This window comes from Furipterus horrens, unplaced genomic scaffold (assembly GCF_987537825.1).
Source record: "Furipterus horrens unplaced genomic scaffold, mFurHor1.1.pri manual_scaffold_6, whole genome shotgun sequence".
Classification (NCBI taxonomy): domain Eukaryota; kingdom Metazoa; phylum Chordata; class Mammalia; order Chiroptera; family Furipteridae; genus Furipterus; species Furipterus horrens.
In genome coordinates this window covers 107,789,336-107,814,080 of record NW_028327176.1, presented here as the reverse complement: position 1 = coordinate 107,814,080, position 24,745 = coordinate 107,789,336, and the positions used below count along the sequence as shown (strand labels likewise).

General features: G+C 34.1%; 1 protein-coding gene across 1 annotated transcript in view; it reads left to right on the top strand.

Moving 5' to 3' along the window:
* The first annotated feature begins 628 nt into the window (after positions 1-628).
* Positions 629-24,745, top strand: part of BMP5 (bone morphogenetic protein 5) — a 124,773-nt gene continuing 100,656 nt past the window's right edge. The window contains exon 1 of the mRNA XM_090280489.1: positions 629-1,829. Within this exon, the coding sequence (XP_090136615.1) occupies positions 1,340-1,829 (490 nt within the window). The 5' untranslated portion in view covers positions 629-1,339. The remainder of the gene's footprint in view (positions 1,830-24,745) is intronic.

Genomic DNA, 24,745 nt, shown 5'->3' with positions numbered 1-24,745 from the left:
TTTGTATTTCAATTATACTGACTTACTAAGAGAAATATGAATATACTTTCTGCTTAAAATTTTGATATTTAGAGACCATTAAACCTGGGCTATCTAAATACCATTATTAAATTATTATAACTACTGCTTTGATACCTAAAGTATAATTACTGGTGATTAATTCTACAGTATTTTATTTTTAAAAGATCTGGCTGTAAATATAAAACAACAAATTAATAACTTACAACTCCTCTTTTTTAAGAAATAAACTTTAATAACTTATAAAAACCATAAATAAACTCAAATATAGAACTGAAACATAGCATGTCAATTTAGCCACAACCTGAGACTTACCATAGAGGTGTATTAAATATGAACTATTACAAGAAAGATCTAAAGGCGTACTATATAAAATTAGTTGCAAAATTTTCAATCTGCTGCTTGAAAATTGGCTTTTTCCCCCCTAGAATTTATATGCCCCATTTATCACTGTTCTGTGTTAGATGTGTGGCTATAAAATTGCAAAAATGGAAGCTTTTCTGGTAGCAAAAGGGTTAAGTTCTTTTTGCTTTACCAGTTTCAAATTACAATGAGAAGCCTCTTCTTTCCCAGCAGGGTTGTGCTTACATTACTCTTTAGATCTCCCTTGAAGAGGGCTGGTATATTTGTGCCTGCTGGAGGTGGAATTAACTGTAAGAAGGAGAAAGGGATTGAATGGACTTACAGCAAGATTTTCAAGTAAATACAGGGAAACACATTTACTTGAATAGCACAACCTTGAGTTGTATTTTACACTAAGACGACAGACACAAAAGATGTTAAAGTTATCACCAAGCTGCCGGACAAATATATATTCCAACACCAAGGTGCAGATCAGCATAGATCTGTGATTCAGAAATCAGGATTTTTCTTGGAAAGAGCTTCAGGGTTGAGAAGAACTCAAGAGCAAGTGAAGATAACTCTGGGAACTACAGTTTATCAGAAGATCAACTCTCATTAATTCAAATACCAAAGGCTTGATTATCATAAATTCATATAGGAATGCCTAGGTCATCTGATCAAATAATATTAACCGTCTTCTGCTACATCAATGCAGCAAAAACTCTTAACAACTGTGGATAATTGGAAATTTGAGTTTCAGCTTTCTTAGAAATAACTACTCTTGACATATTCCAAAATATTTCAAATAGGACAGGAAAATCAGTGAGGATGTTGTGTTCAGAAATGTCACTGTCATGAAGAATAGGTAAATTTGTTTGTTTGTTTTTTGCTACTGGGAAATTATACCTCCTAGAAACTTAGATTTCTTTTTAAAAGAGGACAAGAAGGACTAAAACATCAACTTCGCTTTTGGACAAAAATGCATCTGACTGTGTTTTTATTTAGGGGTATTGTGGGTTTTCTCTGGAGCTGCTGGGTTCTACTGGGTTATGCAAAAGGAGGTTTGGGAGACAATCATGTTCACTCCAGTTTTATTTATAGAAGACTACGGAACCATGAAAGACGGGAAATACAGAGGGAAATTCTCTCTATCTTGGGTTTGCCTCACAGACCCAGACCATTTTCACCTGGAAAACAAGCTTCCTCTGCACCTCTCTTTATGCTGGACCTATACAATGCTATGGCCAGTGAAGAAAATCCTGAAGAGTCGGAATACTCAGTGAGGGCTTCCCTGGTAGGAGAGACCAGAGGAGCAAGAAAGGGCTACCCAGCCTCTCCCAATGGGTATCCTCGTCGCATACAGTTATCTCGAACGACTCCCCTGACCACCCAGAGCCCTCCTCTAGCCAGCCTACATGATACCAACTTTCTGAATGATGCTGACATGGTCATGAGCTTTGTCAACTTAGGTATGTTGTTCGTTTATTTGTTAATCGGTGTTATTACGAAGTGGAAGTTTTTCTAATGGTAAAGTAGCTGCCTGGTAGGTGGTCATGTTTATATAAAGTCATTTTCTATAACTCTCTTCTCCAGCTTCTGTTTCCTTCCTTTCACTGATGCATTGTAAAATTTTGCCTGAGGCAAAAAGGTCATATATATATATTATTTTTAATATAAAAAGCTAAAATTAAACATTTATAGTTGGGGTAGATTTGGGTCTTTTTAGATATTGTTAAAATATTAATCTTGCTTAATGTATAAATGAATGAATAAACAGGCAATAGTCTTTAAAAAAAGGAGAATTTATGAGGATAGCTATGCCACAGGCAAAAATAATAATAAAAATGTTTTTAAAAAGCATTTACAGATGGAAAAGTAAAAGTGAAATTCTGAACTATTTTTTCGTTAGCAATTTAGGAAACATATATACTTTTATGGTACTTGAAAGCTCTCATTTAGGGAAGGCGACTACTGTGAAAAATGTTGAAATGAAATTAAGTAAGATCAAATGATGTTGTAAAAGATGACTATCAGATAGCTTCAGGGAGAGATTCTGAAATTCTCTGAAAAAGTGTTTTAGAAATGAAGTTTCAATCTGATCTTTCTTAACTGAAATGATTAAAATATATCATATCTATGTGATATTTTTTCAGAAGCAAGAGAAATGTACATCATGCCATGATGGTCTTTACCTCTACAAAATTTCTTTTTATTTGAGATAAAAAGTAATTGAAGTTCTTTAATTAGTAACATTATTATAGGATAATTTTTAAAATTATATTTTACTCAATGCTAATACTTTCATGTCAGTTATTAAAGATTTGCGATATCAGATAGTTAATGCCTTATATTTTATCTTACTTTGATATTAAAGAGTTTCTCAGTACAAAATTTTACAGGCACTATAATTTTATTTAAATGTTTTTAATAGATAATGCAGGGGAAAATTTACTATCTTCAAATATTCAAAATAATAATAACAGAATATATTTATTTTTGAAGACTAAAAATTTTAGCAATAAATTTAATCAACTTGAAAAGACTGAGAATATTTTAATGAAAGAACTTTTAAAACTTTGTTTTAAAAATTCAATTTGCTTTAACTTAAATTGATGTTTGATTATATACTTAATTAAAAACTTCCTCATATATCTCAGAAAATATTATTTGAAAAGTCACATAGCAGCAACTCCTAATAACACATGATGCTTTTATAATATATGTTGCTTAATGTGCTCTGCTCATTTGCTCTCAGCAGTCCTAGCATGAAGAATAAGGTGCATAATAAATCATATGTTTCATGTTACTAGAAACAAAGCTCTCATTATTAAGTTTTAGTAAGTCATCACTGGTTGCCCTAATTAGATGTCCTGAACACCTTTTCTTGGACATATAATTAACAGGTTTCATTTGGAACTTTCAAGCCATTAATATATAACATAATTCTAAATTAGTTTGATTGTTTTTCCTTCTATAAGTAGCATGCAAATATGGCTTATGATATATTTTTACTTTGTAGCAATTCTAAAGTATTATTAAATTATTTAAATAAATTTTGATATTTTAATAGAAAAATTTCAGTCTAATATGATTTGAATAGTCACAAAATAAATCACTGAAAAAATAAGTTCAAGTCATCAAAAATCTGACATAGAAGAATATGTTTGATTATATACTTTAAAAACAACAGCTCAGTCATGAATTTGTTCTAATAATGTTTTTTATTATATTTGAATATTTTGATCATTCAGAAAAGAAGTGTATTTGCTTTTTAGAAAGGTTTTAAGTATGATTTTTGAACATGAATGCCATTAATTTCTAGAAATCTATGTAAAATAAGAAAACCAAAGTTATCATAGTTTTATACAATGACTTCTAGCACCAACTTTATCATTTAAGAATGATTATATTTTTAAAATCAATGAAATTTTTGTTATATTGTTTGGCTTAAAATAACAAGCTAGTTCGTTACCTATACCATGAAATACAATTATTCATTTTACTCTACAGAAACAATTGAATATATACTTCAGAAAAATTTTATTTATTTTTATCATGCTTCAACTGTTGAGAAATGATTTATCCTTAATAATAAACCATGTTGGTGTTTTAAATTTAATATTTCAACCTAAATGTCTCACATTATATTACTGATTAATTGATTCTAATACTGACTTTCTCCTTGTAGTCTCAAAGGAAAAGTGAACCACAATTTTATTTTATTATCCTCAGACAATGCCAACCAATCATTACTTAGTAAAAAGTTTTTCTGCATTTCTTCCATAATGAAATAGGTCAAAGCATACTTAGAAAAGTAACATTGTAATATCATCATTAACTGCACTAAGAATTTCAGTGTCCTTAAGTAACATCCATTAGTAAAAATTATCTGCAACTCTTTCAGTTCTTATAAAACTCTAGGCAATTTTATTTTTTTAGTATCTTGAAAGATATGTATATGGTGGGGACTAAGGGTACATGATCAAATTAGCAATAGGCAAGGAATTTGTATTGAGGAAGTCACCTGGATATTTAAAAATACGGAAAGAATCTGTTGACATTTCTCATAATAAGATAAATTATATAAAAGTGATCTAGTGACACCCTTTTATTAATGCTTGCATGTGTCATTTGAAGTCAGATAATAGATTTTCTACAATAATCTTGTCATTCAGAAAGATACTTTTTCCAGTGTATTTTTCTGAATGACAAGAGTTTGAATTAGGTTTGACTGCTCAAGAACAATCAAACTTAATTCAAACTCGGAATCCTATTTAACAAAATATCTATGTTTCAAATTTCATATGAGATAATTTTTTTTGTCCACAAGTGAAAAACAGTTTAGGATTTATTACATGAAAAAATAAAATGTAAATAAATTGTGTTAAGTTCAATTAAAACAACTAATTATGAAACTAAACACATTATTTTGACCTTTAACTTATTTTAGTAATTTATTATAAAGAAACAATATTATTAATTGTCTGAAGAGAAACTTTCCACTCTAATTTATTCATTTTTCTTAGGCCAACTTTTGTCACTTACATAGACTCTAGCTTTTACAGAATGAATTATCTGATTTGTCCTGAAAACTATTGAGTATCAGTGGGATTTCGTCTTTGTTAATGCCACAATATTTTGTTAGAAACAAAAATCTATTTCTAAAAAATTTGTTCTTTGTTAACCATCTCTTTTTCAAAAATGTTGAGTTATGTATAAAATATCTATGCAAATAAAAGGAATGAGTAGGTAGTTTGCTTGCAATATTTAATTATATCTCCTTTTTATATAAACATAAATATGTAGTGCATTTTAGTTAGAAACCAATATTTGAATATTTGTTGAAAGTATAATTAAAATGATGTGTTTTAGAGTAATTACAAAAAAAGTAAATACAGGAAATTTATGTTTATATTATTCTTAATTTATATGTAATTTCTGATAAGGAAGAGCTTTGGGTTTATTAATGGTTTTTGACTTGCTGAAATAGTTCTTAGATTATATTTGAAGAATATATATTAATTCTCAAATAGAAAAATATATAACTATAATGTTTAAATTTATTCATTTTATAACAATATATTTAGCATGCTAAAATAGAAAATAATGCTTTCAGAATTTTAAATTAAACCCTTCTCATCTTCCTCAAATGATTAAACTCTCCTGGTCCTGGAAGAAGAAGAAAAAACATACGTACTTGGTTGAAAAATTCCAAAAACATCATTGATATTTATTGTTGTTTTTGGCTGATTCAAGTGCCCAGTGGAGTGGATTTATATACTTATCTACTACCTAAAGATGCCTATCTATGTAATCTCTCCGACAGGGTTATTAACACTTGTGTAACATAAACACACCCATTAACACATGCAAGATTTTTGTTTGTTTGTTTGAGGGAGGAGAAATGGGATGGGAGGAAAGATAATCTAAATGCATTGGAGTACATATTCACGATGCATGCCTGGAATCACAAATGCTAATACTGGGCAAAATTATCATTATTTATTGGGGTGATATTGGTTAGGGGGGGTAAAACTCTTAACTTCTGAGGAGAGAAGAAGTTGCTGTGGATGGAGAGCTTTTTTTTTTTCTCTTCTTCAACGACCCTTTGCATTTATCAATGTGACCAAAGGGGTCCTTGTTTTCCTTTAAAGTTATTTTGTTGTTCGATGATGGCATGCCTACAGCGATAGCTATCATCATCGTTTAAGTAAAAGTTTTTTTGAAAGTGTTAATGGCCATACACAAATAGCCAGTGTTAAAAGTTTAATAAGAAGTAAAACCTGGAAATAGGAACGTATGATAACACCCTCTGGAAAGGCTTGGGTCTGCCTCACCCACCACTTCCAATTTCTACTCTTACATTCTCCCAGTTTCCAAAACATTCACCTCCCTCTCTCTTCCTCTTTACCCCACCCCTTCTTTTGGCCTTTCCCCTTTAGTCCTGTGGTTTCTCTGGCCCCAGGCGCCATCGGCACCCTTCCCCTTCCTGCCCTCACCCTTGCTGGGGTCTGCCTTTGGTCCTAGTTTTTTCATGGCTGGAGGCTTAGATTAGCTGAAAATCAATTAGTTACAGCTAGATCATTTAGGTACAGTGTCCTTTTTTCTCTTTCGTTGAGAAGGAAAAGGTTATGATGTGCCAATTACAGCCTCCACCCGTCGGGAGAAAAGCTCTCCAGGGCACCAGAACTGCTCTGGCTGTCGCCATCCCTTGTCATTGCTGCCTCCCGCAGCCGATTCTTCTTTGCCTCCTCACCTCTCCTTGATGATCCCACGGATGGAATTTAATTGCTTTTGCCTTTACTATTTTATAATATAAATTAAAATTTAAAAGAGGAAGTTTAAGGGAAAGTAAAAATAAAAAGGAAAAAGTAAAACATTGAACAAAAATTACAAAACAAAAACTCTAATCAAAAATCTGATTCTCTTTTAGTTTATAAAACACTTTTTCTCATATTATTTTAATTTAATATTTATGTCACTTCTATGAAAAAATTTCCTGAACTTGAGAGGAGATGATGAGAGAGGATAAAGAGATCAACGGTAACAGGTTTAGCACAATGAGAATGAGAAGGAGAAATAGAATGTCTTTTTAAAAGGCCTTGAAAGAAAGAAAATGAACGGAATGAGTCATTAGAAGCTGGTCTCTGGGTGTGCAGGTGGAGGGCGTGTTGGGAAATCCTCTGTTCACCTCACACTGACACAGCAGCTAATTCAACATCCCAGCCACATCAGCTCCAAGGGAAAACCCTTTCATCCTTCCACACTAAAATACCAAAGTGGGGAAAAGGGAGGGGGGCCCTCAGTGTCTGTGTACAAGGAGCGTACAGACAGGCTACTCACATGTACAGTCATAAATAATGTAGTAGCTCAGCTTGAAAAAACCACAGGTTAAAGGAAGAGGCTTTCCTGACGCACAGAGAAGGGCCGAGATCAGAGGAGCCACTGGAACGGTCGGCTTGAAACAATGAATCCCTTGTTCTAAAGCAATGTTTATGAGTGCTTCTCTGCACCTTAAGTTCATATTTTATTGGCTCAGTTGTGGGGTTTCCCCATTTGCTCATCTCTTAAAATAATACTCTTGGCCAAGATATTCTTTAAAATACAGCAGTCAGCCCTGACAACCGGCTCGTTTATTTTGGGGGAAAAGAGATCTGCTGTGATTTTGATGTCAGATTGGGATGTTTAAGATTCAGTTATGGATCTTAACCTTATGACAGTAAGATAAAAATAATAGTGGGAATGTTCACCTGCCTTTTTACAGATGTTTACAAGAATTCACATAACCAAATGTAAGCCCTTTTTATATCTTGTCTAAATGGTTGTGGTAAATCATAATTTGCAAAGGTAGAAACATAATTGACTGAAGTGCAGAATGTTTAAAATGAGAAAAAATTATTTGTAGATTAATATGAAGGATCATTAGTGGTTTGGGGAGAAAAGAAAACGACAAACCTTTACTACTAAAGAAATTGCATATCCTCTACTTGAAAGCAGTGAATTACATAAATATTACATAAAACTTAGAAACCAAGACCTTGTATAATGTTCAATTGCTTGGTATAAAAACTAAATGAGGGTATGTGTTATTTTATTATGTCTAAGACAATGAAGATCTCTGTCTTTACAATGATGTGTCCTTTCATTTTTCTTTTCCTAAACAATGGAGTATTAGTGTCTGCATTAGAAAAAACAACTGTGTGTTTCAAAAGTGAATAAATCTAGTTAGATTATCTCTTAGATATTGTGTTTATTTACCTTCTTCCTGGAAGCAAATGACTTTTTGTTGTTATTGTTTTTGTTGAACAGCTTCCCTAGAGGTGTTAGTAATAAAGAAAAATAGTTTTAAAATGTTACGATTAGCAGATATAAGTCTCATTTAGATTTTATTTAAGATTATGAGACGTCAAAATCAAAAGATTTGTTAACATTTACAAATGCCTTCAGCTTTTCTTATGTTGTCATGATATGAGAAATTCAATATTATTTGTTTTGCACAGATTTTCTGTCCTTATTGTAACCGTGATTAGCCTTTCTATATAGGAGACACAGAATATTTTTAGAATCTGAAGTCCATACCATAATACTGCTCAAATGGATTTACTTTATAATTAAACCTAATGGCTTTCCTTTCTGTGCTTCCATCACCAAAGCAGTGCATAGAAGAAGCCAGAATGTCTGTATTGGAATCCCATAGTCTATAATTTCTAGCAGTGTGACCTCTGACAAGTTACCTAAATTGTCTCTGTGTTTCTGGTTACTTACCTAAAGAGTGCCGATAATAATAGTACCTTTCGTATAGAGTCTTGAAAGGATTAAATGAGTTAATATGCACACAATTTTAAGAACAGTATTTGGAACAGAACGAGACCTCAATAAATGGCTGTTACTGTTAGTAGAGTTAGATTTGTGTGCAACGTCTGCACCATATTTGCAGGAGTAGCTAAATAATTTGTGAAGCCCAATGCAAAATGAAAATATGGGGCCCCTTGTTCAAAAATTATCAAGAATTCCAAGGTGATGGCAGCAGAGTAGAAGACCAATCATGGGACCCTTCTGGGTGCAGGGCTCTGGTAACTGCTCAGGTCACATGCCAGTGATGCCAGCCTGCATGTTTGATGACATGTTGTGAGGGCAGGAACCATGGCCTTTTCATCCTTTTTAATCCCCCATGGTGTTTTAGGGACTCAGATGGAAAGAGACAGCATGAGTAAAATGAATCATTTGTGGAGGTTTTAACATAACTTTTAAAATGTTGTGGGCAGGGCTTTTTCTTTCTTTTTTTTTTTTTTCTTTTTTTTTTTTGACAATACGGGGTAATGTAGCACCTGGAAGAGAAGGGAAGCCTTCCTTCACTACTCCTCAGCAGGGGGCAGACAGCTCTGAGGAGAGCTTTATGAGGAAGGTAATTGACAGGCCTTTCTGAGAGAGATGCCATTTAGCCAATGCCTGATACTCAGAAGAGAGGGAGACTGAGGAATAAATACTTTTTTGCCATGTTTCCCATTGGAGAGTGGAACTTGAGACACACACTGAAGATATTTGGCACAAATACATAAATGAATATTGGCTGTGTAGTCAATGAGAGTTCTAGAATCACTTCAATTTCAGTGCATGCTACTCCTATGTTAACTTTTGTTCTGATTCATTTATAAAATCCCAGAGATAATCATAAGTTAATGTGAGAGTTAATTCATGAGTTGGTGAAATAAAGTGGCAAAAATGCACATGGCATGCTGAAAAAAAAGTTGAAGTGTATTGTATATAGGTCAGTAATTACATGGGATATGTTAAAACTATTTTAGAGCAAACTGAACTTTCAAACAAAAACAAAAACCCAGAGAGAAGTAGCACTCTCAGATTACAATACAAACACTAGACTGCAATTGCCAATCAAAAACTCAGTATGGAAAGTCCTAGAGTGTATGCAAATATGTAGAGCAAATACAAAGAGCAATATATTTTCTTTAGTCTTTAGACCTGTTCATCATTCTCAGTCCTCTGTCATTCCTCCTGAAATGACCCAAAATGACCCATGACTGTCTGTTAAAGATTTTGGAATTCTGAGTGGAATCATACGATATCCTCTGTAGTTAATGTTGCAGGCAGAAATAATGTTACAATGAAGTAAATTGAGATTATTATCTTTGTTCTTGCTACCTTTCCTCTCCTCTGGCAGAATTGCTGTGACTCACAGAGGCAGAATTTAATGAAGGAGCAGGTATGTCTGCTACTTAGTTCTCATAAATAACCAACCACTCTCTAAGCCTTGAGGCCAGATCCTTACCCAGGCCCTTTAATCACAGACAGCATTGAAGAGAACAGCCCCTTTCCAGTATAGTCCATGTCTCCTTTCAAAGTCACCAAGTATGGTCATTTTAAACTGATTTTACTTCTATAATTATCACAAGCAGAAGAAAAAATAATTCAACTTGGAAACTGTCTAGGCTCTTCTGAAAAGAACCTGGATACAGGCACCAAAATCTTACTTAGTAAGGAAGAAGTGAGGGTCATTGATTAAATAACCTTTATGGTTAATTTTTTAGTATTGAACATATGTTTTTATTTTTTATTTTCAAATTACAGTTCATGTACACAATTATATTAGTTTCAGGTGTACAACATAATGATAAAACATTTATATAATTTATGAAGTAATCACTCCAGTAAATCTAGTGCCATCTGACACTGTACACAGTTATTACAATATTATTGACTGTATTCCCCATGCTGTACTTTACATCCCCGTGACTGTTTTGTAACTATCAATTTGTACTTCTCAATCCCTTCACCTTTTCTCGCGTGCCTCACTTTCCTCCCGTCTGGCAACTGGCAAAATGTTCTCTGAATCTGTGAGTCTATTTCTGTTCTATTTGTTTGTTTATTTTAGATTTCACAAATAACTGAAATCACCTGGCATTTGTCTTTCTCTGTCAGACCTATTTCACTTAGCATAATACCCTTTAGGTCCATCCATGTTGTTGCAAATGGCAATGTTTTATTTTTTTAATGGCATTGCTTCTTTATCCATTCATCTGTTGATAGACACTTAGGTTGCTTCCATATATTGGCTAAATATTGATGCAGTAAACATGGATATATATGTCTTTTCAATTAGTGTTTTGTATTTCTTCAGATAAATACCCAGAGTGGAGTTGCTGGGCCCTTGTCTCTTATTATATACAGCCTTTGTTTTAAAGTCTATTTTGTCTGGTATAAGTATTGTTACCCCAACTTTTTTAAAAAAATTTCTTTTAATTTTCATGAGATATCTTTTTCCATCCCTTTACTTCCAATCTGCATGTATTGATCTGAAGTGACTCACTTGTAGGTAGCATATGTATGGATCTTGTTTTCTTATCTCTTCAACTACCCTATATCTTTTCATTGAAGCATTTAATACATTTACATTTAAAGCAACTATTGATAGCATGTAGTTATTGCCGTTTTATTTACATTTTTTATTTTTTTATTCTTCTTCTTAAAGAAATCCCCTTAACATTTCTTGTAGTATTAGTTTGGTGGTGATGAGTTCCTTTAGATTTTTCTTGTCTGGGAAACTCTATCCGTCCTTTGAGCCTGATCCTAAATGATAGCCTTGCCTTGTAGAGTAATCTTGTTTGTAGGTCCTTGCTTTTTATCACTTTGGATATTTTGTGTCGATCCCTCTGGCCTGCAAAGGTTCTGTTGAGAAAGCATTTGACACTGTTATGGGAACTCCCCTGTAGGTAACTAACTGCTTTTCTCTTGCTTCTTTTAAGATGTTCTTATTGTCTTTAATCTTTTGCATTTTAGTTACGGTGTGTCTTGGTGTGTGTCTTTTTTAGATTAATTTTGTTTGGCATTCTCTGCGATTTCTGGACTTGTGTATCTATTTCCTTCACCAGGTTTAGAAAGTTTTCTGTCATTTTTTCAAATAGGTTCTCAGTCCCTTGCTCTCTTTTCTCCTTGGTTGGCTTGCTATTGGCCCAAAGTCTCCTTAAACTGCCCTCATTAAAATTTTTTGTTGTTGTTCTGATTAGGTATTTTCTACTTCCTAATCTTCCAAATTGCTTATATGATCCTCTGCTTTATCTACTCTACTGTTGATTCCCTATAATGTATTCTTCATTCCTGGTGTTTTATGGTTTCCACCTTTTTAATGCTGTCAAAGTTCTCATTAAGTTCCTTGAACATCCTTATGACTATTTTCTGAACTCTGTATTTGGTAGTTTGCTTGCCTTGATTTCATTTAGTTTTTTTTCTGAAGATTTCTCCTGTTCTTTCATTTGGTACCTCTTTCTTTGTCTTCTCATTTTGGCTGCTTCCCGCATTTGTTTCTATGTGTTTGGTGGAACTGCTATATCTCCCAGTCTTGATGGAGTGTATTTATGTAGTAGGTGTTCTATAAGTCCCAGTGTCATTGCTTCCTATCACTTGAGCTGGGTGCTTGAGGTGCACCCTCTGTGTGGGCTGTGTGCACAATCCTATTGTAGTAGAGCCGTGATTGCTATTGGAATGTCACTGGGAGGGATTGACACCTCCCCAGGCCCATAGGCTGGGAGAATCAGCTGTAATTACATTAGAGAAGCTGCTGTGCAGGGGCTGACTCCATGGAGCAGGAGTCCCATCAGTCGGGCTTTAGTGCATGACATTTACCCTTTGAGTGTGTTGTTTGTGGAGAAGGTTAGATGCTGTTTTGATGTGCTCTGAAGCTGTCCACCAGGTTCACTGGTTGTTGAGCCTCCTGGGAAGTAGAGGTCAATGTCAGCTCCAGTCTGTGTTCTGCCCAGGGCCACCTGGCATGAGCTATAGAGTGATCTGCCTAAGGCTGCTACTTGTGCTGGACTTGGAGGTACCCAGGAGAGGCCAAACTGCAAACCAATCCTGGCTGCTGCTAGTATCAGGCCTGGGGCCACGTATCAAGAGGTACAAGGTATGAAGAGGCCAGACGGTTACTTGTCAGAGAGATACTTGGAAAATCCAGAGCATGAGCCAAGAGAGGACATTTTTTATGGAAAAGACACTGGGAAAGTCTTGGGTGAGTCCCCAAGCTGGGTGAGGCAGGGTCTCAGGGAATCATCAGGGTGGGAAAAACTGTTAGCTGGGTTGATGGAGACTCAGATATGGTGCCAGATTGTACCTGCAGGGGGAGGGCTCAGCAAAGGAACGATGACCTCGGCTGTCACTCCTTTCTTAGAAAAAGCTGCCCCTGAAGCCCACATTCTGAAGCCAGATAACTCAGTTCCTCTCCATATGTCCCTGGTGCCTTCGAAGGGCTCCCCCAGCACTGGAGTTCATAGAGAGTGAGTCTGAGTCAGTCAGTATGCTGGCCCTTTAAGAGGAGCCCTTGGGAATTCTAGGAGCCATCTGTCTCCCTCAGCCACAATCCTTGCTGATTTTCACAGCCCAAGTTATGGGGACTTCTCTTCCCATCACAGGAACCCTGGGCTAGGGCTTCTGGTGTGGGGTTATGACACATGGCTTCCCAGGGGGATCTCCACAGCAGAGGTAACCCTCCCAATTTTTTAACCATCATTCTTGGGTGCAAGACCAGCTTCCTTCTCTTCTCTGCCCCTCCTACAATTCTCAGCATGGCTTCTTCTAGATATCCTTAGTTATAAGACTTGTTCAGCTAGATTTTAGGCAGTTCTGAATGGTTGTTCTGTAGTTTAATTGTAATTTTCACGTGGTTGTAGGAGATTCCTAGTACCACATTTACCTACACCATCATCTTGAATAAAAGATTCTATGGTTAATGTTTTGTTGATATTTTCTTGGCTCACAGATAGAAGGATTTAAAAATAATTTTGATCATAGTTGACATACAACATTATCTTAGTTTCAGGTGTACAGCATAGTGATTTGATATTTTTGTACATTGTGAAGTGATCTCCACAATCTCTAGTTCTTTGTCACAATGCATTTATTACAATATTATTGACTATATTTACTATTTTGTACATTTTCATGACTCATTTATTTTATAACTGAAAGTATGTAGCTCTTAATCCTCTTTGTTTATTTCAGCCATCCCCACATCCTCCCCTTCTGGAAACCATCAGTTTGTTCTCTGTATCTCTATAAGTCTGTCTTTGTTTTGTTTTTTAATCTCTCATGTAAGTGAATCATATTGTAATTACTTTCTCTGTCTGACTTATTTCCTGCAAAACACTTTAGGCTCTGCTATGTTGTGGCAAATGGTAAGATTTCATTCATGTTTATCTACCAGTGGGCACTTAGGTTGCTTCCATATTATTGCCATTATAAATAACACTGCAGTGAACATAGAGGTGCAGATGTTTTTTGAACTAGTCTTCTTATTTCTTCAGATTAATACCCAGAAATAGAACTTCTGATTGTATATTAGTTCCATTTTTAACTTTTTTGAGACACTTTTATACTATTTTCCATAGTGACTCTACCCGTGTACATTTCCACCAATAATGCCCTAGGGTCCCCTTTCTCCATGTTCTTGCTAGCACTTGTTTTTTTGTAGTCTTTTTGACAATAGCCATTTCGACAGGCATGAGGGGATATCTCCTTTTTCTTTTTTAATTGATTTTTTCCATTACGATTTATCCTCCTTATACCCCCAATCCCCCTCAATCACCACTCCGTTGTCCATGTCTATGAGCCCTTTTTCCTTTTTACTTGATCCCTCCACCCTCAAACAGCCCCCCATAGCTGTCATTCTGCTCTGTATCTATGAGTCCATCTCTATTTTACTTCTTAATTCACTTTGTTTGTTAGATTCCATATATGAGTACAATAACATTTGTATTTCTCTGACTGGCTTATTCCACTTAGCATAATGTTTTCCAAATCCACCCATGCTCTCACAAGGGTAAAAATTCCTTTATTATGTCTCAATAGTATTCCACTGTATAAATGTCCCATAGTTGTTTTATCCACTCACATCATGATGGACACTTGGGCTGCTTCCATATTTTGGTGATTATAAATAACACTACAATGAACATAGGCATTCTTATGTTCTTTTGAATTGGTGTTTTGGGTTTCTTTGGCTATATTCCCATAAGTGGAATCACTGGGTCAAAAGCAACCCACAGAATGAGAGAATATATTTGCTGATACATCTTTTAAGGGATTGATATCCAAAATTTATAAAGAACATATAAAACTCAACACCAAAAACAAAACAAAACAAACAATCCAATTAAAAGTGGGCAAATAACCTGAATAGACACCTCTCCCGAAAGAGCATACAGATGGCCAATAGACTTATGAAGAGATATTCAACATTACTAATCATCAGAGAAATGCAAAATAAGACATCTCTTCACACCAATCAGAATGGCTATCACCCATAAATCAACAAACAAGTGCTGATGAGGACATTGAGAAAGGGGAAACTTGTTGCACAGTTGGTGGAAATGCAGACTGGTGCAGCCACTGTGGAAAGCAAAATTTAAAAAAATGAATCTAATTGTTGTTCTGAACTGCATTTTCCTGATGATTGGTGATGCTGAACATCTTTTCTTGTACATTTTGGTCATCTTTATACCTACTTCTAAAAAATGTCTATTTAGCCCTGACCAATGTGGCTCAGTTGGTTGGAACATTGTCCCATAGCCTGAAGTTTCATAGGTTTGATTACTAGTTAGGGCACATACCCAGACTGTGGGTTCAATTCCTAGTCAGGGCTTGTATAAGAAGGCAACCAATAGATGTTTCTCTCTCACACTGTTGTGTACAAGAAGATAATCAACTGATGTTTCTCTTTCACATTGGTGTATTTCTCTCTCTCTCTCTCTCTCTCTGTCTCTGAAAACAATGAAAAAAAATGTTCTCAGGTGAGGATAAAAAAATGTCTGTTCATGTTTTCTACCCATTTAAAAATCAGATTGTTTTTTGATGTTAAGTTGTTTGAGTTCTTTATATATTTCGATCTACCCCTAATTTAATATAGCATTTGCAAATATCTTCTCCCATTCAGTAGGTTGCTTTTCATTTTGTGTCCTTTGCTATGTAAAAGCTTTTTAATTTGACATAGTATCATTTGTTTATTTTCGCTTTTGTTGCCCTTGCCTTAGGAGACATATCAAAAAACAAACAAAAAAGATTGCTCAAGCCAATTTCTAAGAATTTAATGCTTATGTTTTCTTCTAGAAGTTTTAGTTTGGGGTCTTATATTTAAATCTTTAATCCATTATGAGTTTATTTTTATACATGGTGCAGGAAAGTGGTCCAGTTTTATTCTTTTGCATGTAGCAGGCTGGTTTTCCAAGCACCTTTTATTTAAAAGACTATCTTTTCCCATTGCGCACTTTGCCTCCTTTGTCATAGGTTAATTGGCCATATAACCATGGGTTCATTTCTAGGCGCTCTATTCCGTTCCGTTGATCTGTGTTTTTGTGCCAGTACCATGCTGTTTTGATTACTATAGCTTTGTAATATATTTTGAAATCAGGTAGTGTGATACCTTGAGCTTTGTTCTTTCTCAAAATTGCTTTGGCTATTTGGGCTCTTTTGGTTTCCATACAAATTTTAGGATTATTTGTTCTAGTTCTGTGAAAAATGTCATTGGAATTTTGATAGGAATGTCATTGAATCTGTAGAGTGCTTGAGGACAGGCTACCATACTCAAGAGTAACAAGCTGAAATCTTTTTCTTTAAGATCAGGAACAAGCCAAGGATGTTCATTCTCACCACTTTTATTCATCACAGCATTGGAAGTCCTAGCCAGAAAATTAGGCAACAAAAAGCAATAAAAAGCACCCAAATTGGAAATAAAGAAGTAGAACTGTCACTACTTGCAGATGACATGACACTATGTATAGGAAATCCTAAATACTCCACCAAAAAATCTATTAGAACTAATAAAGAAATTCTGCAAAATAGCAGTATATAAAATTAATATACAGAAATGTTTTACATTTCTATATACTATTAATGAACTATCAGAAAGAGAAATTAAGAAAACAATTACATTTCCAATTGCATAAAAAATAATAAAATATTTAGCAATAAGTCTAAGGAGGTAAAAGAACTGTACACTGGAAACTTTGAAAGGAGGAATTACTTGGTTCTATAACTATCTCAGTAAGGTTTAAGTGTAAGGGCTTTGCAGTTGTACTGGTTTGAATATCAGCTTTGCATTAACAGCTGCATATTTTCCAACAAATTATTTCACTTTATTGAAACTATTTCCTTATCTGTAACGTAAAGATTATAATATAGAATTATAGTTAGGACTTAATTAAGTTTCTAGGCCTTTAAATCTACATGAAAAAGTACTCAATGATTTCCTTGGCCATTATAACTATTTCTACCAGAGGTGAATCTATAGCATTCTAATGTTACAGGAGATCCACCCTCAGTCCACAAGACTTTGTCAAATAAATACCTTTGCTAATGTTGTGGAACATTATACACATGACTTTTTCTTTACCCAAAAGAAAATGCACCCTTGGATTTTGTTGACTCTGTCTTCAAGTTGGATTGTTGATGGACTGTAGTTACTCATCTGGGTGTCCTGGAAAAGGTCAGTCTACAACGGGGCCTTCACGCAACTGTGGGGCTTCCCTTTGAGTACCCAAAGGCAACATTTTCTGTGATGTGCTGCTGAAAGGTGCTATTCATATTACATTTGGTCAGATTCCTAGAATGAACCCATGGTTTTACTTCAGTTCCAGATATTACCAATTCCATTTCCTTGCTTGTTATAGAGAAGGAAACTGATTGCAGGCCAAAGTAGTAATACACAATTAGAAAATATTTGGTTGTGAAGACATGGGCACTCTCAAAAAGACCCTTTGAAAGAAGGGGAAAAAAGTTGAAGAGTTTTAATACTTATTTTCATAAGCCAACTTGTTTATTTTTAGTTTTAATTTTTTAAGAAGTGATTCATAGTGGTGCATAAGTTGTTTTGAATTGGTTATTCAGGATTCTTAGGGTGTAATAGCCAAGTGCTGGAAATAACCTAAGTGCTCATCGGTAAATGAGTGAATAAAAAAAAAACAACAACAAAAAACTGGTACATTTACACAATGGAATACTACGCAGCAGAAAGAAAGAAGGAACTCCTACCTTTTGTGACAACATGGATGGAACTGGAGGAGACAACAAGAAATGACTGTGGGAGTGGGGGGTGGGATGGGGAGAGGAGGTCAAAGGGGGAAAAATTAGGACAACTGTAATGAAGAACAATAAAATAATTATTTAATAAAAAAATAAAAAGTTGATTCATGATGAAAATCTTGGTTACTAACCTCCTGAACTCTAAGTAAGAGAGCCACTCTGTTCAAATAACCATTCAGTGAGAAGCTTCTGGCATTGTATGTAACTCAAATCCTGTTTAAATTTATGATTTTCTTATTTGTAGCTATTCTCATTACTATTTGTAGCATTATTATAATTCTGTTGCTATTTAACACCATTCAACCTGAAGTACTTTGACTTTCCCAGACTATTTGGCTGAGTTTTCTTTTTCTTTTTTTATGATGACAGATCTCTTTATTAATTTAATTGCATTGCTTTCCATTATAATAGTTTGAAGCAGGATGGGAATTATAGATTTGATCCAAAAATTCACACAAAAGTTCATGCATGCACTGTGGACATCTTCTATTTATAATATCCATACTGTAAAGTATTGACTTTTGTGTTTTATAATATATGAGGGGGAATATATGGATTTACTGTTTTTTCATTATTTGATAACATGCAGAAAGATAAGTCATTAAGATGATCTTTGCTAAAGTTTTAATTGTGATGAGTAAAGTTCATAAAATATAGGTTCCAACTATGTATTAACATATTCAAATTAACACGATTATTCTTTTTCGTACTGCTGCGTCAAAACAGTTAATCTACAGTTATTTACTTTGAAGAAGAATTTATCAGAATTAAGTGAAATATTATTTTTTGAGTGTATGTGATACATTTAAAGTATATGACATTGTCAGGTATATATAATTTTAAATTATAGTATACTTGTAGCTGTACTCATCAAAGCAACAATAAAAATAATACATATAATTCCTGTGCCAGAAACTGGACTGTTTTGTATGCATTATGTAACCTAATTTGCATCTCTATTGTATGGGTAAACTTTTTTCAATCCCACTTTATTGATGTGAAAATTGAGGCTTTATCAGAGGTTAAATAACTCACAAATGTCACCCAAGTGGTAAATGGCGGAGTCATTATGGATCCTTGGTCTGTCAGACTACAGATTTGTTCTTTGCCACTACTCTATTTAGGTAATCCACTTTTGAAAAATATTTTAAAATGTACAACTTTTTAAAATTTAACCTTTATTTAATTTTTTTTCATTACCACTTAGTCCCTTTATAGCCCCCTCCCCACAGCAACCACCACACTGTCGTCCATGTCCACGAGTCCTTTTCCTTTTTGCTCAGTCCCTCCATCCCAACCCTCCCCCACTAATGATTGACACTTTTTGAAGCATCCTTATGTGGCATTAGTGCTTCCAATCTATATTATTGTGGTGTATTGCACTCCAGAAGGTAGATGTGATTCCACAATATACTTCTGTGGATTCTGGAAATCTGAAAGGTCATTCATTCAGTCATTTGACAAATATAAGCTGATTACCTACTGCTGGGCCAGGCACTGTGCGAAAGACTGTGCCTGTTTTACTGCCAAAGTTAGAGGGCAAGAAGAGGCAGGTCTAGGCCCAGAATTCCTGATTCTTGTGCCAGGACTTTTTTACTCAACGTTACATACTTTACAGAAATCACACCAAAATTCCAGCACCAAATAAAGTTAAAAGTACTAACAAACATTATATAAAATAATGTATTCTTTTGTTATTTAAATACCAGGTAGAATTAAAATTAACCTTCTGTGTATAGAGAAAATACTTTTAAACCTCCATCCCTTTAAAGAAAAGAAAAAATCCTGTTACCAGTAAATAGAAGCTAAGGAAGCCTTTTAATCCAAAAGACAGAGCAAAAGTAGAGCCAAGCTTCAGCAAATCTTAGGGCCTCTGTCAGAAATCTGCTTATGTAGCTGTAGGGCCTTAATAATATGGAGGCTCCAGTGATTTTAAAGGAAATATCTAAAAAGAAGGTTTCTGTTGCCTATTGCACATTCCAGAGCATAAGTATGGCTTAAACACTCATTATTTATTTGTGCTGTACTCAGGAAATAAGGGTAAAAGGTCACACATTTTTCAAAATTAAGTTGTTTGATCTGTCTAAATATTGACCCCTGATCCTTTCTTCCTCCTTCAATTGTGTGCTAACAAGGTTGTGTTCAGGATTTACTCTGTTGCTGTGCACACTAAATAAGGTTATAATGAATACAGGTTATAAGAAGAGTTAATAGAGACACACTTTATAATGTGGAAAATAGCAGAGAATTCCAAGAATTGGTATAAAGACCCCTTTGATACATTGCTTTGAATCTACTCAGGATATTAGGCAGTAAGCAATTATTGCTTCTAGTTGTTTGTTGAGAAAAATTGACCAATGTTTTACAACTGCTTTAGTTTTTACCAAAAATCTGTTGTGATTGTGAAATGAATATTGCAGCAAAATGTGGATCTAAATCTCCTGCTCTACTACCATGGTTACTGGTGTTTAACTATCAATTCATATCAAGCAAACACCAGATCATCAAAGTGAACTACTAAAAGTAGAGAAATTTAAGCCTTGAATGATTGTTCTACTGCAAATGCACTATCTTGCACTGCTAGTCTGTATTCAGTACTTAGGAAGTGCAAGATCATGTGCTCAAGGCATTTCTAGTGCAAACTTCTTTAATTCTCACCAAGTTATCCTATCTTATAGAGAAGCAAAGTAAGACCCAGAGATGTTAGGTCATTTCGTCTTATAAGAGGAAGAACTGAGTTCAGAGTCCAGGCTATTCATTGTTGTGCTGTGGAGTCTTTGTAAATGCTATTGGAAAGTTTGTCATTGGGGCATTGTTTTTCTGACATTTTGTGTATTGGATTTGGAATATTTTCACTTCATCAGTAATGCCTTGTATTTTAGGGAACTATCTCTATCAATGGGTTTACCAAGAGTCTTATATCTGGAGGTGAGCTCTGCAGGCCTTCTTCTGAATTGGGATGCTGTGGCTTTTTGAAGGAGGCAAATATAATACAAGGCAGAGGAATAGAAGCACTTGGCAGACAGTAAGGGTATTGCATGCAACCTAACTGGTCATTACTGAGGAATTTAAAGGTGACCTGTGTTGATTTTATCTTAAAAGACTTGGCAGGAACAGGAGTAACATTTGGCAAAATAGAAAAGAGGAAGAATATCGAAGCTGCAAATAGTAAAAAGCCTCAAAAGCTGTGATCAGAGATTGGAACAAACTAATAATGAGTTCATTTAGATACTGGAAAACTACCAGCCTGTTGGCCCATATAGAAGACCACACAAGCAGACAGAGCTGCTCTGCAGTTAAATATGATTCCTTGCCCCAGAGTTTCTGACTGAACCCTGATTGACCAGCGAATCTCTCGAGAACCTACTAAAGTGGAAGTTGGGGCTGTAGGACTATCTATAACCTATAACTTAGAAAATTCCTGCTTCTGCAGATAAGAAACTGGCAGATAGCCTCTGTTTCATCCCACTAGTTATGGTTGCAATCCCCTTTGTATTTTATATAACATTGAACACTCCACATTTAATATGTATCTCTTGATCTGTAGCAGCTACAGTTCTAATCTCTTGCATGTGTAAAGTGAGTTCCTTTCACATAGCTCCCTCTTTGCCCCCATACCACACAAACTAAATACATTATTTCTGCTCCTTCAGTATCTTATGAATGCAAGGCTAAGGCCTTTGGAAAATTACTTTTTTTCCAAAAGAAAATATTTTTGAGGTGACAATATTTCTTAAAGCAAAATGCTAAAGTACATGGGACCAATTCAGTTTCAGCCCTCAAAATCAGTCAAGGGGAATCACTGTGAAAAGTAGACATTATTAACATATCAACTCTTATTTAATTGCCCGAGGACTAATCTCTGCTTTGAAAAGCTAGCCAAGAGGTAGCTGCAGAGTAAAAATAAGCATTTAGGATGTCCCCTGCTTTTTAAAAAATATTCTTTTTCTTTCATCTCTCTTTTCTTCCCCTTAACCTCTCCTACACAGTCTATCTACAGGCCAACTGTAATCTAAAGAGCAGTGTAAACAATCTCAATAACTGATTTCTAATAATTTAGGCTGAAATCTACTTAGGGAACCAAATGATAAAATGATTGTCTGCAAACAGGTCAAAAATTATATTTAATTTTAGTTCCACTACATTGACATATAATAAAGTGCATGCTGAATCATAATTCTTTAAATCTCTTGGGCACTGTCAATCATTTACTCTTTTTACTCAGAATTCTTTGTCAATATTTCCTAAAGTGTATTTCATTGAAGGCATTTCTACATCCTTTTAAGAGGTGTTATCTGAAATTTTGAAGTCAAATAAATTTGAACTCCGCAGTGGAGCAGTAATTAAACAGGATTTAATATTTCCAAGACGAGACTTCTCACTATCTTTATTATGCAGATGGGTATTGTGAACCTCTGCAAGGAGGACTAGGTTATATGGTTTCATATGAACATTGGACTCTGGAACTCTCCTAACAAAGCACCACAGTTACCTAGTGTTACAGGAAATTCACTCTGAGAATCATTCTTCCATGTGGACATACCATTTTATAAATGCCGTTTGGAAGTATTGCAAGCAGAGCATAATCTAATTTGTCAACACTCTGGTCTTTTTATATCCAAAATTAAAAAGAAGCAGCAAAAAAAAAAAAAAAGTTTTAATTCCATGATCTAGAACCAACCACTGTTGATTCTTTTATATATTCCCTTCTATACTTTTAAAATATACTTTTTCATAGAGTTTAGCAATGTTGTATCCTTAAATTATTATTATTATTATTATTTTTTAGTTTCTGGCTTTTCTCATGTGTTCATCTGCTCTTTGTGAGAACATTTTTAATGACAATATTTCAGCTGAATATTTAATCATTTAGTTAAACATTTGTTTATTACTGGGCATGCAGTTTTCCCAGTTTTCACTATCATATGCTCTGTTTCAATACATATCTTTATATATAACTATTTTTACAAATTTCTCTCAATTTCCTGGAAATTTATTCTTAGAAAATAAATTATTAGAGCAAAAGGTATGAATTTTTAATCTAAAAATATTGGTAAATTGTTTTTCACTGAATTTGTTTCAAATTTTATTTGTACCAACATTAAATTCTGATGTTAGATTATCAGACTAAAATATAAATTTAATACAAATATTTATATTATTGATAATCTAAAATTTATCATTTTTTAGATTTGTATTTCTAATAATTTTATTTTTGTGTGCATATATTGGTCATTTACATTTACTTTTGGGAAGTTTTATGTTGATGTTTTTATTTATTTTTTTCTATTTGTCTTATTTCACTTTTTCTATGCTTATATACCCCTCTTGTGACTAGATAGTCATAATTATTCAGTTTAATTTTTTCCATTTTTACTTTAGTTTTTTACTTATTTTTAACAGCTATAGGAAATAACTTTTGAATATGTAAGAGTTTGGAAAACATACCACCCATATTCCATTTTAGAAAGAAATGCTCAAAGGTATACTGTAGCTCGGTTAAAAATTAAAGACTGAGGAATTCATAGTCTTCAAGGAGCCACAGTCTGAGAATGAAAATCAACTGAACAAGTGGATTTGGTCTAAATAAACTTATGCCCAGATGATCTTCTGTAATTTGATTACAAAACTTGAAATTACATATGACCTAAGAACATTTGGGATAGGATAGGCATAGTAAGTAAATATCTCAATTATTATACTGCTAAAAGGTACATTTTTGCATCAGACAAAAGGAATACTAAGTAAATGAGCACATTATTTTTTGACTAGCAATTTTCAACATTTACCCACAAATTACATACTTTCTAGTTTAGTATCAAGTTGGATTTTTGAGTCTAAGCCTTTTTTTGAGAATTCCAAGATGTTCCAGAATCACTTTTGTCATCAGCAGTTATATATATGATCATGTATGTGGAATACAACAAAGCCCTTCCATCACCATGATCTCTTCAGCACCTTCGAGGTTGATAGCTACCTCTGAGCTGGGGGAAGGGTACTAGGGTATGTCCTCATTTTTGTTTGGGGGTAAATGTAGTCTCTAAATCTTGGTTTTGCTTTATACATGTTCAGCATTATATCATCCTCTCTTAGCTTTGAAAATCATTGAATCATGCACAATAACTTTTTGAGTCTCAATACTATATCATAGGGTGGTTTTATAAAAAGACACACGTAAAATTTAGAAATCCAAATTTTAGTACAATAGTGCGCTAACTGCAAAAAATAACTGAAATAACAACACAAGCAGAATAAAGCAGAGGTCAGAATTTTATGTTAGTAAGTCTAGAATTTGAAGGTAAATAAATGACATGGAGCAGAACAAGTCACTATGATCATGAACTAAAAAAAATTCAGCAAAGTTCCAGCACTGCCAGCTTTTCATATGGAAAGTAATAAATCAAAATGCATAAAACAAAAACTGTTAGAAGTATAAATAAAAATTGGTAGAAACAAAATTATGGTGTAAATTCTTATGACAATTAAAACTTCATTACAGAGCCCACACATACATATGTAAAGTAATGTACTTAGATAATACAATTAGTAAAGTTGAATTGACATATCTCAGGGGTCACACATTGAAATATATTGACATGTATCAAATTGTGTAGGGAATATACTCTTTTTTATTCCATGGAACATTTAAATACTAAACAGATGATATATAAATTTTAACATGTTATAAAAGATATGGGTAGTCACCAAGCACATAAAACCATGTTCAACATCATCAGTCATTAGAAAAATACTAATAGAACCAGAAAAGATACTACTACACAATGTAAAAATGGTTAAAATA